The sequence below is a fragment of the Meleagris gallopavo genome, chromosome 5 (genome assembly GCF_000146605.3).
Source record: "Meleagris gallopavo isolate NT-WF06-2002-E0010 breed Aviagen turkey brand Nicholas breeding stock chromosome 5, Turkey_5.1, whole genome shotgun sequence".
In the NCBI taxonomy this organism is placed as follows: Eukaryota; Metazoa; Chordata; class Aves; order Galliformes; family Phasianidae; genus Meleagris; species Meleagris gallopavo.
Genome location: NC_015015.2, coordinates 18,072,672 through 18,086,887, shown reverse-complemented (window position 1 = coordinate 18,086,887; position 14,216 = coordinate 18,072,672). Strand labels below are relative to the sequence as shown.

Sequence of the window (14,216 nt, the reverse complement as noted above, 5' to 3'; positions counted from 1 at the left end):
GGACAAACCTCTGCCTCTGTGTGACTGTGTCAGAGTCTATGAGACACCTGGAAATTTTCTCCAATAATATTCCACCCAACATACACTCCTTAGTGCAGTGGTAGTTGGCAGTAGTGTTTTTTGGCAAAGGATGTGCAGGAGACATCATATGAAGGAAAGAATGTTATGCAGAAATATCACTTGGGAACTGATGTTTTGAGAAGGCTTTAAAACATCCACACAGATAGAGACGAAGGCTGTACATCCTTTCTCTGCTTTAATCAAACATTCCTTTCAGAATCTTCAAGAAAATACAGGTGAAACCATCACCCAGGATTGTTCAATGAAAATATTACATTCTTGTAAAAATATCAATCACCTCTCTTTTAAATATACTTACTGCTTTAAACGTTATTTCTACCCTACTGCGTTGACCTTAACTTGGACCAAGATTTGTGCTCCAAGGGAACTGAGCTTTGTTGCTAAACCCGTGGAGATGGGGGCCCACTGAAAGCTGGTGGAGCATGAGAGGTCCTACAGCCTGTGGCCAGTTCTGCAAGCAGGAGATCTGACCATGGCTCTGTATGACCACACTGCCAAATGCTTCTCCTCTCCCACTGGCAACGTTGACCTCACTTACCCTCAACATGGAACCAAGTTTATTTTTGGAAGCTTATTTTACAGTTCCACGTGGTATTTTTTGGCAATACTTTTTTAATTACAATTTAGAGATGATATTTTCTTTAACATTGATTAATCTGTTAAATAAATATGCAAATATATCTAGTGCTCTCTATAAAAAAATACATACACACAACAAACAACCCCTGAAATAATAAAACCAAGATTAATAAAAATATGCACTATATTACATGTATGAAATGGCCATCTAGTTTTGAAACTACAATGAAACTTAATTATGCATCATTTGCACAACATAACCTAAAAAGAATCAGCATATATAAAATAATGGCACTGCCTTTTTAAAGAGAAATTGAGCATCTCCATATAACAAATATAAAAAGAAGCCAACAACTGTGTTCCATACTTCTATAGGTATTGAGCATTAGATAAATTAGAAGGATTTGGGGGATTTCTCCATTTTCTCAACATCTCCATAGGAAGATGAATAACATGATCTGGCCCTTTTTATTTTTATTTTTTAAGAATATTCACCCATCAAGACAGTGAATTATCTCCTTTTGACTGAGGCTTATAATAAATTCAGATTTAAGAAGAGGCAAAATTTTTATTCTGGATCTCCACATCTAGGGAAATATGTCTGTAACACCAGTTTAAACACAGCCTTCGATAGATCGTTCTGATTTATAATGACAAATAGAAAATCTGGCCTTAAGGGAATTAAACAAAAACCGATGCACACTGTCAACAGACTTTGCACAACACAGCTCAGTGTTGAAATATGTGCTTATGGCTGGGCTGAGAGGTTTGACAATGGACCCCATGTACTGACAGTGTATGTCACCTTGTCCTTATTGGCTTCAGCTTGTTTGAGCACTCTTGGACTCCTCATAGATGAGACATATGCAGAATCAGAAAGCATCCTATGCGTACACTGAAATCACATCTCATCTTGGGACCTTTTGACCAGGTGCACATTTTCCCTGAGGAGATCTGCCTGCAGACACCAGGGCTCTGAGCAACTGAATGGAATGCTTGGGAAACTACTGAGGAGCTCTAAACTGAGAACCATAATCACGATTTTGTGCCTGGTGTCCCAGTAAAGATCAGTGCTAGCTAATGTTAGTATGTAGCCAGCTGAAAGCCCATCCTCTGCACTGCTTCAGATGGGGAGCATAAAGTAACGTGTTAGCAGAATATTTTCTAGTGCAGGTGCTGTGCTCAGGGAGCAGATACCTCTGAACATCTCTTACCAAATATTCCCCCTCCCAGCCAACACAGACCTCACTGCTTGCAGTTATCTTCGGTTGTTTTACTTGCATTTTTTGGAGGCAGCCCAGTTAGAAGTTATTCTCCACTCCAGTATGCTTTCTTAAAAATAGCACAGATCACTAGTAGTAAATAATTGTCTTTCTGGCAGTTCATATCAATATAATGCACAGCATCATTGCTTAATACAAATACTTCACATAACAGACATAGAAGGACAAAACAAAAGTGTATGACAATGCAGATGCAGCTATGTTACTGTATTACATTACTGGGAGAGTTTCCTTAAAATTTCATTGAACTTTTCTGTAAAATTTCAACTTCTGTTATCAATAAACAAACAGTTTTTCTTTTGGCATTTTTGACTAGAAGAAGAAAAAGTGCATGAAGCAAATCAGAAGTGAGCAAGATCATACAAAAGTAACTTTCAAAATATTGGCAAACTGGTGCAATACAACAGTTATGGGAGAAACTGCATCTCCTATGTAAAATGGAGCAGGGAGAGAGAAAGACCTATTCTTCAGGAATAAAAATGCTATCATCATCTCTGATGACTTCCAATTGCTTGATTTGTGCATGCACAATAGAGCTGGGGTCATACTGCTTTATTAACTTCACTAACTGACTCCTTAAAAAACATACATGAACTGTGATCCATGAAGGAGGGAGGGGGAAGAGCAACAGACACCTCAGAAACTCAAGGATATATGTACAGATTGTTAAGATAACAAAGAAGTTTATTATGTATCAGCTCATGTTTTCCTCCCTTTGTTCCCCCTCCCAAAGAAACTTACTGTATGCCCACAGACATTTTAAAATAGAGATAAATAAACTTTGTCCTTCTGGGTTTCTCTTGTTACAGACCAAGTCATCAATCATTACAAAATGTCACTTTTTGCTTTTACTGGCAGACTTTGAATGCACCTACCACTCTTCCTGGCTGGAAGGCATTGCTGGTGAATTCTGCTGGGTTAGGCATTGTATAGGAGGCACTTCTGTTTTAAGCCTTTTTTATTTTGGCCCTTGACATCTGTTACTCACTTACTGTTGTACCATGATAAGTTTAGTACCTTAAATGCCTGTAAGATGGAGCAACTGGATGCTTCTGTAACTCCGCACAGCGAAGGCACTGCATCTGGGGAACAACGACATGCCACATGCCCAGGACACAGCAAGTGCCCTCTGTGTAGGAATTGGGAACTGTCTGCAACACCTGGGGCTTATTTCAGAAAGCAAATGTCAATTTTGTAACTCAGACATCACGTTAAAATAATTAAAAATGAAGAAAATTTAAGCTTAATTGTGTTCAAAAGACATCAGTAGCACAGTGCATCTGTGAATTCCTGCCCAAGGTCTGTGTGATTTTGACTTCCCCAGCACTGATCTATTTGGTGACTTTGTACCGCTACACTCCGCTCTTCATGTCAACTTCGTGATTTTGTGTTTCATCAACGGTGAGGAATTCGTCACATGCTCCTGTTTGGTCATTTGACTGTTCTTTGTGAACCAAGTGCACCATTTCTTGTGATTTGCTGGCGTCTCCATTTAATTCTCTTGTCTTCCTGTCCTCCACGGCACCTTTGCCATTATTAATGACTAGCTTTTTCTTCTGCCCACATCTAGATCAAAATAAAAAGAATATAAAGTACCATAAATGGAGAGTAATGGAAATACGAGAACAAAATTCAAGTAAATATTTAGGAAAATGTTCCTGGAAATGAAACTTGTGTCTGCTAGCACAGACCTATGCAAAGCAAATTGCACAGTTTCTTCATGCTGCGTATTTTATTTTTGAAAAAAATGCAGCATTACGTGCATAAACTTTGGCAGGAACACACTGGTCCACTTAGTATCACAGAATCACAAAATGGTTGGATTGAAAGGAACCTTAAAGACCATCCGGTTCCAACCTCTCTGCCATGGGCAGGATTGCCACTCATTACATAGGGCTACCCTGTATCTGTTGTTACTAGAGAGGGGACTAACATGCATTGTTGAAAGATGGAGATAGTTTTCTGATTTGGGTATATCCACATTTATGAACTATTTATATATCCCACTATACAGACAGGATAGTTCCAAATCCAGACTCAGGATCAAGATTCAACAGCTGAGTGTTCACTGAATGCACACAGCACAGCTCTCTTAAGATGGACACCAACTTTTAAATTTGTACTGTAAAAGTGTTCTCTTTTCAGTGAAGCAGGTTTTGTCTGAATGACTAATCTGGCAGTTAAATATCACTTTTATTCATGCTTACTGACTGATAGCTGAGGATTATTTTATCCAAAGCAGTTCAGTTTGCTGTGTAAAGGTTGGGTACACACTTGGGAATGATTCCTGCTCTGCAACCATGAAATGCAGAGCGAACACAGGCTTTTAAAAGTGCAACTCATATTTTCTTTCCTGAAATGACAGTGAGAGCCTAAGCGTGGGACTCTGCATGGAGATTCTAACTGTTTTGGCAACAGACACCATACAGAGGCAGTCTTCTTTGCAACACGAGGAATAATAAAGACAAAAATAAATAAGTAAACTGCCCTGCACTGAACCTTGGGCAATTTGTTTGGTTTTGTTTTGTTTTAAGATAACATCAGTTTTAATTAAGACAACAGCAATTAAACATTAAAAAAAAAAACACAACACCAAAAACACTATGATGAAGCAATTTGCAATTCACCGAGAAGGACCAATTGCTTTGTGTAGGTGCTCGAGATTGCTGCCATACTGATGTTGTAACAAATACGTAGTTCTCATTTTTAAATAAATGAATGCTTGGAACATTCCCACCTCACTCAGGCTAGCCCTGCCCGAGTCTGCAGCCGGTTAGCACTTATCAGAACAAATGAATCTCTTGTTATTTTGATCCTGCTAAAGCAAGAGAAAACATTCCACCTGTTTCAAGCATACTAGATGACGTCCCTGCTTGAAAAATTACTCCCCATAGGGATTAGTGCACACTGCTAGGCTCTAATCTGTGAATCCGTACACACGACCCACCCACACACACTGTCTCTCCTTGGGTCTCACTCCCAGCTGCATGGCAACTCTACATAAGAGATGTTTTCCGCTCACAGCATCTGGGATATAATTTTTAGCGTTGAGACCGTTTCAGTTCTTGTCAGTTGCAATCTATAATTAGTCATCCTGGCCCTGTTTGTCTGTTTCTATGGTGACTTGGGGTATGAGGAAGGAAACAAAGGCAGACTCTGCTTTTATAGGCATAGCAGAGTGAGATATAAATCAATAAGCTGTGCTGTTCAGGGCGTGTAACTCCAGAGCCACTTAACTTTAAAGAAAGCAGTAGATATTTCTGTCTCGCCATGCGCCTGATATCCTTCTTATTTCACATGGTCTCTAACAATATTGTGTCAGTGCTTCTTTCTATCACCCCCATCACACTTCAGTGTGTTTGAAGAAGTACAGGCTACCTTACCTCCTCCGGCTGTTAACGGCGATGCACACTGCGAGGATCAATGCCAGTGCCAGGAGAGCAGCAACGATGATCAGCCATTCTGGGGGTCGATGGAGAGAAGAAGAATGTTTTAACCCATCCTATACAATTTCAGAGTTTCATGGACACTCAAGCATTCTTTAAACTGTAATACTTTTTTTTCTAGTTTAAGTGGATATTTGCTCATTTTGCAAATTTCTTTTTTGCAAATGAAATACATTTTCATCAGTCATATTGTCTACGTGGCCAAAAAAAGTGCTCATCTACGCCCAGGCCTACTCTGATGAAATGCCTGTCCAATGTCAGCATATATAAGAACTGCACTTTGGCTGACATAGGTGTAAAGCTGTTGTATCACTGATTTATTTCAAGAGTAGGAGAAAAGGCTGAGACAACTGCAATCCTAGGTGCAAAAGTAGGATGGATTGAAGGTTGAGTGAAATGTCTACATTCATTTTGTCATTTAAAACCTTAAGTTAAGGAGCATCTGTAGGGCAAATTCTAAAAAATAAAAATAAAAAGGAACTCCAATATCATAAGGAGGTAAAACTGGAAGGGAGATCACATAAGCTGTTTGCAGTGAAACATAGTGAATAAAAACAGCCCTGACAAATGTTCCATTTGCTCTTAGCATTTTTTAAAAATGGAGATTTCATGGCAACCTTCCCTGTACCCTGTTCTTTATGCAGGTCATGCTGTGGTTACCTTACCAGACTATCTTTGTGTTCTTCCCTGTTATTTTTGTATGATTCAGTGCCTTGACCTGAATATAGTACCTCAGCTCTGGACTTGCCAGATCTACACTGAGTGGGATAATTACTTTCTCTCTCTTAAAAATGACTTTACTGTTAATATGTCACAGAATATATTTGCATTCTTTTGCAATTGTATCACTGTGTTGGCTTCTATTCTATTCCATTTTAATCTGCAAGCCTTTTTCTACAAAGCTTGTCTCAACTATATTTTTCACTGAACATTTTCACATATATGATACTTTACATCTACCTTCACCAAATTGTGTCTGATTGCATATCAAAGTATCAAGGTTTTTTTATCTCTAAATCCTGTTCTCCAAAACACGACTTCTCTCATCTAGATATTGCTACAGTATTTTATGAGTTACAACATGCTCCATTTCTCAGACTAGTGAAAATGCTGAATGTTACCTGATTCAGAACAAAACCAGAATAACCATACTTGACCTATATTTTTGTTCAGTTCATATTCACATCATTCTGTTCACATATTATTAAAATATATGACTTTGGAAGCCTACCTGGTACCGGGGCTGACTTTGGTTGTGATCTTACAGTTGTTGTTGTGGACTCTCCAGGGAAAGGAGTAGGTTCACTGTCTCCATCGTATGGTCCCTGATCACTGTCTATATTGGATGTAGACCCTAAAGAACAAAACCATCTGTTAGTCCAAATATCCTTACTGAGTATTTCACAGGGAAGTACAAAAACTATGATTTTCATTATTAAAATATATATATATATATATGTCTAAAAAGTTCACACCAAGAAACTACATAGGCTATAAATGTTGTACTCATCCAAACTGTTGCTAGCTTTCATATTCTGATAACAAAGCCTATGGCTGTACCCTTTTACCTCTTATATGTTTCATTTTTGATTGTGCTACACTTTTATGAACCAATATGCAATGAGATAGTTGCCTAGAAATTGTCTGGAAAGAGTGTAAAGATTTCTGCATATTGGCAACTTCTTGAAGAGGTTTCTACTGCGTAAATCAAAGGTCCTGCCTGTTCTATGGGGAAAAGAGAATGAGAAATGACTAGAGAGAGAAGACTGAAAATGATCAATAAGAAGAATTTTTTAAACTTTTAATTTTATTCCTATATGGGATAAAACTGTTCTAAAACTTCCCTGCTTTCATAAAGTAGAAGTATAGTTTCTGGATGGTTTACATGTGATAGCTATGTATAACGTGGGACCTTAAAAATTCAAAATGTTTTTCTTATTAGCAAAAATTCTCTCTGTAAACACAGAGATGGGTCCCTTGGCACTTTAAAATAAGTTTTGTAATTTGGTTCTAAGACAGGATTAGATCTTAAATCCAAATGAGTTCTTCTAGTCTCACATATTTCCTGTGATGGTTATATGGCTTGAAATCTTATGATGACAGTAATATTTCTGGGCCACATTGTTGCCATAAGGGTATTCCATGTCTAAAATTATTTGTATGTAGTGTTTCACGGGGACTACAACTTTGTTATCAGTACGAAAACAACATTACAGATCTGCACCTCTCTGAACTCTTCCAGACCCCGATAAAGCAAATTAGACACCGTAATCAGCTGCAAAGTTCTTTTTCTTTAGCACATATTGCAATTCCCCTCTGTCCAGCCTTTCTGATCTCATTTCCTAACAGCAGCTGGCAAATACAAACTAAGAAGCACATTTTTCCCCACTGTTGAGCGTAGCCAACAAGTAGTTCATGAATGTTCCAGATGTTTTCATTATTATTAACAAGTAACTTATTGACTGATGAGTTGTTCTGCGATAGCCCATCCCAACGGACAGAGCACTAACTCAGCAACTAGAGGACTTGATCTAGCCTCCAAGAAAGCAGACCAAGAGGATTGTACTGACTTGCCTGACTGGCACTTCAGTAGATATTTTTTAAGGTGCTTTATGTCACCCTTGAGAAATGGCAGAGATTTTCCACCACAAAGCCCCTTATAAAAACATTTATTAAAGACTTCTGTGCTAAAAGAACTGCTACATTCACCATTCCCCTCTCCTGAGAGTTGAGGAGAGGCGAATTTGGCCATGTCCCCTAGTGTCTCGGCTCTGGGGAAGGTGCCTGCAGTGGACAGAGAGGGCTCTCAGTTGCCCTAACATTTTGTTTTGATGACATAGTGGGTTTTCTTCTTTTTGACAGTTATTTTTTGATTCATTCAGTGGACTGTTCTGTTATTCCACTGTGACATTTGGACAAAAGATCAGTCATTAGGGCAATGTCAGACCACAGCTTTAAAACTGCTCTGGAGGAAGAGAAATTGAAAGAAAGCAGTATGGTACATGACACCATTTGTTTGTTTGGAAGAAGCCTACAGCTAGAGCCAGCCAATATATTAATGAAACTTTTTCATTCCATTACAGCTATACAAATGAAAAAGTCCTTCAAGAAAGGAGCCTTAAAAAAACCCAGCAGTACTAGTAATTCCCTTAGACTGTAATTATAAAAAGCACAAAGTGTAGATAAGTGGGGGGAAAAAAAAGGCATTCACTTGGAAAAAGGCCTTCAGAGAAATCCATACAGGTTTTCTATGCTCAAAGCAGAAAAGTAGCAAACATTTTTTCAAACTGTAATGTCTGCACACTACACTGAGGTTGCTTGGCTTAATTAAGTGATAGGGCACTGAGTGCCAAGAAATGGATTTGTTGTAGTAGGAAACAGATATTAAAATAGGATTATCTTTCCAATAAAATGAAAATACATATTTTGCATTTATATTGCTGCATCTATGTCTAAATATTATAATTTTTGCAATTTTGATGAGTGATATTTTTGAGTTAATATGAAATTCTGAAGAAGAAAAAGGACAAATTCTACTTGTATGAATTAACATTAATTAATGATAATTTAAATAGACTCCACAAAATTGAGTGGAGCTATGCCAGGGTAAAGTGGAAAGAGAAATTATGCAAACTTAGGAACATTTAGCCTACATTCTAAATTCCATTTCTAGCTAAAATTTTTCAAAATGACTACATTCACTGAAAACAAATTCTAACTCCCAGTCATTAAGAACAATAGAATTATCTTTAAAATATCTGCTGTATAATGTTAAATATATATAGGTACACTATCGTGCTTAACTATAAAGAATAACCACATAGCATTAGTGAAAATCTACCCTGGCACAATTCCACTAACTTCCAGGAAAGTGCATGAAAGCACTATTTAGATCAGTATGAGAAAGAAATAGCTTCTGGAAAAAAAATAAATTGCTGTTAGAATGATGATCTGTATGGAAAATGCATTTGGGAATAAGGAAAAGTCCCTTCATTCCTTGTTCTAATAGCAAATGACAAAAAAGAAAAAGGTATCTGTAGTGTAATAAGTAAACTATTAACTACACTAACATTACCAGATGAATAACCCCTTTTAAATAAACTGTTCACAAACAAAATGTCGGTTACAACTCAGTCACTGGCATGATACCAACTGCAGATATACCTACTAAGCAGGGAAAAAAATGTTTGCACAAGAAATTTTTGATATATGTTTAACCAATGCAGCGGGATTGAGGACAGCTGAAAAAGTGACAGATAGTTGGGTTACACATCAGTCATTTGTGTCCATTTAAAAGGAAGTCAAAATTTGTGTATTTATGGGCATAAGGAGAAAGCTAATATTTCTTCACTTCTTGAGAAGTGTAACAAAATACAGATACAGATACTATAAGAGAAAAATATCGGCAAAACACTATTATCACCTTTTTGGGACAAGTACTCTGCTTTACAGATGAAAATATTCCCCTAAGTTGCATCTTAAATGAGGACTAAAAACATATGGAAAAATGCCAATAAAAAATAACAATGAAAAAAAAAAACAAGCAAAATACACAAGTATAACTAAAACTTAAGGGATACTACAAATACTTTCAGAAAATCATTGATAAAAAACAAGAACTGAGAGGTGGATAAATGAGAACACTTGCAATATATAGTTCTTACTAGGAGAAAGAGGGGTTGGTAATTGGTATAGACGATCATCAATGTCTGGAAAAACTTCAGGTATCAAACTGACATGAGAACCATCTGTGGCATTTGCTTGTCCACTTTCACTTCCAGGCTGAGTGGTGGGTGCCAGGGGCCTGCTGGTTGCTTCTTCTGGGTGGAAAACATCCGTGGACACTGCGACTGCCGGGATGATGGCACAATCAGCTTGAGAGGCCAACCTAACCTCCACCTACATTGCTTCCCTCCTACCTATATCACAGCACACCAGAACGCATGTCCTGCTGCCTGGCTGAAAGCACAGCAGGAGAGAAGGCGTGAAGGCCTCCCCTTCTCCTTCCACACTGTCAGTGGCTTTTGAGGCCCCTAAGTGGCACGTGCTTGCCACATTGTAGGAAGACGTTGGCTGTATCCACATATGCCAGTGACAGGTGGAGAGGGAAGACCTTCAGAAGAAGAGACCACAGCAGGAAACCTGATCCTGTAACTCAGGAGTGAGTGTCCACACCACAGCCAGATTTGCAGTGGTCCTGCACTGGCAAGGAGGTGCAAGGAATTAAAGACAGAACGTGTAGGGCACGGTTCCTGTGTGATTGCCCTGCCCTCACCACCAGGACAACACTGTCTGGAGATGGTGTCACTGCTGAGGCACAAGAGCAAGTCACCCAGCTAACCCCAACAGAGCGCCTCCACCACACCGACCGTGTCACCAGAGCACACCAAGCCTGACCTCACTGATGTGCAGGAGAGGACGATGAGGCTGGAAATTCAGGGTCACCAAAGTGTGTGACTGGCAGAAAAGACAGGAGGCCACCCAGAAACATGCTTCAGCAAAGGACAGAAACCACCAAATGCACCAGCAAGGAGACCCTTACACCAAGTCCAGAACGTCACTCTAACAGCAGATCAGATCCCGCCACAAACTTTTACTCTGCAAGTCCATAAGAAGAACGTAGACCCAAAGATGAGAAAGAGAGTAGGGGAGTCAATTTCAGAAGAAATAACGTCTCATTTCACACGCTGTGTGAGAAATGAGCTTGATCCATTATTCTTACTGGTACTCATGAGCAGAGATTCTTCACCAGCTTCATCTGTACTGATGGGATCCAGCCCAAGGAGAACTGGACCCCCAGGGGCATCAGTGGAATGTGTGACACCTTCAGTGCTCCGTGCTGCTTCATTTTCTGAAGGCAGAGTTGGCTGAGTTGGGTCTTCATGACGAGCACCATCATCAGACGTGGCAAATGCTGTGTCAATGACTCGAGATGTCCATACTTTCTGGGTTACATCTTCTGGCTTCAGAGCATCATTGGAGTCTGTGACTGTTGTGATGATGGCTAAGTTAACTTCAAAGATGTTTACATATCCCTACCTTATCAATTTTTCTCTCTTTATTTCATTTATCAAGGTCTACCTTTTCCTTTATTAGTCTCTGTAGAAAATAGAGTTAAGGAGGAAAAAAAAAAAAAAGCAGGACAAAGAAAAAGATCTGTATCCTTCATTTTTGCTTTTTCGTTCCTTTACTATTGTTCTATTGAGCACTCTAATAGTTACATACTCATTTCCAAAATTTTAGTGATTTTTAAAGCGTGCAAATCTATCAAAATCTAAGTAGCAGCTATTTAGACCTAACTATTTAAGACTGATAATATCATGTTAAAAAAGTCATTTTTTTTCCTTTTTATTTATTTATGCATCTCTACTTTTCCATGAGATAATCATAAAAAAATGTGTGCTCATTTCCCATTAGAAAACTCAAAACGAATTCACATGGAGAATTATGGAATTAAACTACTAAATGAATATCCTTCCCACAGCATTAAGACAGTGCTCTTCCTCTAAAGAGACTATTGTGGATGCAAAGGAATAAGGATGTCACAAAAGCATGCTAAGAAACAGCACAGCCTAATTGGATGCAGTTGAAGAGTATCCAAATGCCAGAAAAAGAAACTCAGTAATAAACATTAAAACTGATGAAAAATTTACCACTGAAATTCAACATTATGAAGTAAAATGAGAAACCAAAACATTAATTACCAAAAACTGTAGCTTACAGTGTTATCTTTGAAAATATCTAGTAATCACTATTTAAGAGGGAGATAAATCATGCTATTTTTGGAATAAAATGAATATTATGATTCCTATCATTATATAACAGTAAGATTTCGTTGACCTGTTTGAAAGCATTTGAGTAAATTTTCAAATCCTATTTGGGTTTTTGTATTTGTAATTAATCTGTCAGACCACATAAAGCTTTACATGCTGATGAAAATAAATGATAAAGCTTCATGTGATCCCTTCCATGCATAGCAAGCAAGAGGAGGAAGTGGAGAAACATACTGTCTTTTGCCAATGCAAACTTCATTTTTTATAGCTCTTTGGAAAATACCAAGAGTTAAAGTAATCCTGAAGAAAACTGAAGGTGAAAAAAAAAAACGGGAAAGCGTAAATATTACTTTTCCCCATAGAGGTTTTTTGCAGGTTTGTTATTCTTTTAAGAAAATACAGCGAATGAAAGATTTCCAAAGCACTGCAATGTCATGACTCTATTATTAAACAAACAAACAAAAAATTAGAGTGAAGCCACAATCTTGTGATAGGGGATAATTCAAAAGGATAATATTCAGAACTTTTCAAAGAGATAACTTATAAAACTTAAGAGCAAAAACTCATAGATCTTCATGAACAACACTATTGTTTTTTTTTTAAATACACAGTACTAATGTCATCTGTGAAAATAGCAAGAGCAGGAGTGAATAGGTATAAAAAATTGCTTTTAAACATATGAATCATTAACTCTAAAAACAATAATATTTTCTCAGTATGACATCCCACTAAAATCAACTTGTGAAAAACTACAGGACATAAGAAAAAGAATGCCTAGGGAAGAATGTTCTTGATGAATAGCATTTCTTATTAAGATATTAACATGCAACAGGATTATAAAACAGTTTATGATACTGCAAGTCTAAAAGAAGAACATAGACCCAAAGATGAGAAAGAGAGTAGGGGAGTCAATTTCAGAAGAAATAATGTCTCATTTCACACGCTGTGTGAGAAATGAGCTTGATCCATTATTCTTACTGGTACTCGTGAGCAGAGATTCCTCACCAGCTTCATCTGTACTGATGGGATCCAGCCCAAGGAGAACTGGACCCCCAGGGGCATCAGTGGAATGTGTGATACCTTCAGTGCTCCGTGCTGCTTCGTTTTCTGAAGGCAGAGTTGGCTGAGTTGGGTCTTCATGAGGGGCACCATCAGGTGTGGCAAGAGCTGTTATGATGATGGTTGAATCAGCTGTGAATTCAATATGTGCCCCTCTCGTCCCCATCACATTCAAGTCTCTTGCCTTTAAACAAGGCTACACTTTTCACACCAGAAAAGAGGAAGAAAATGTTTTGTCTCCCATTACGTCCTCATTGCTACATTTTGAAATATTAATTTCATGCACTTCATATCTTAATCAAAAAGATTCCCAAGACAGCGGACACACAGAGATGACATGGAGAAATCAATCAAGAGAATTTCTGGACAAGTTCTCTTTCTGATCACAGATCCTCAATATTAGTGTCATTTCCAAATTATTTTACAGAGCATTTTACCTTGCAGTTATCATTCCTGGCAGAAAAAAAACACTTTTTATAACCAGTAACACTCATTTGCTACTCAAGACTATCCGTATTTTTTCTGCTGTACAGAAAATTCAATTAAATAGCAGTTCTTACTAGTAGAAAGATGAGTCGGTAATTGGTATAGATGATCATCAATGTCTGGAAAAACTTCAGGTATCAAACTGACATGAGAACCATCTGTGGCATTTGCTTGTCCACTTTCACTTCCAGGCTGAGTGGTGGGTGCCAGGGGCCTGCTGGTTGCTTCTTCTGGGTGGAAAACATCCGTGGACACTGCGACTGCCGGGATGATGGCACAATCAGCTTGAGAGGCCAACCTAACCTCCACCTACATTGCTTCCCTCCTACCTATATCACAGCACACCAGAACGCATGTCCTGCTGCCTGGCTGAAAGCACAGCAGGAGAGAAGGCGTGAAGGCCTCCCCTTCTCCTTCCACACTGTCAGTGGCTTTTGAGGCCCCTAAGTGGCACGTGCTTGCCACATTGTAGGAAGACGTTGGCTGTATCCACATATGCCAGTGACAGG

General features: G+C 38.4%; 1 protein-coding gene across 20 annotated transcripts in view; it reads right to left on the bottom strand.

Annotated features, from left to right (window-relative positions):
* Nucleotides 1-237: 237 nt before the first annotated feature.
* Nucleotides 238-14,216, bottom strand: part of CD44 (CD44 molecule (Indian blood group)) — a 53,592-nt gene continuing 39,613 nt past the window's right edge. For 10 of the 20 annotated variants that reach the window (XM_010711232.3, XM_010711235.3, XM_010711233.3 and 7 more), the window contains 7 exons: nucleotides 13,782-13,967; nucleotides 13,141-13,329; nucleotides 11,112-11,378; nucleotides 10,054-10,239; nucleotides 6,621-6,743; nucleotides 5,327-5,405; nucleotides 238-3,509 (listed from right to left, as the gene is read on the bottom strand). In XM_010711232.3, the coding sequence (XP_010709534.1) occupies nucleotides 3,296-3,509; nucleotides 5,327-5,405; nucleotides 6,621-6,743; nucleotides 10,054-10,239; nucleotides 11,112-11,378; nucleotides 13,141-13,329; nucleotides 13,782-13,967 (1,244 nt within the window). In that variant the 3' untranslated portion in view covers nucleotides 238-3,295. The remainder of the gene's footprint in view (nucleotides 3,510-5,326; nucleotides 5,406-6,620; nucleotides 6,744-10,053; nucleotides 10,240-11,111; nucleotides 11,379-13,140; nucleotides 13,330-13,781; nucleotides 13,968-14,216) is intronic. The other 10 variants (XM_010711245.3, XM_010711246.3, XM_031553496.1 and 7 more) reach the window with 7 other exon arrangements.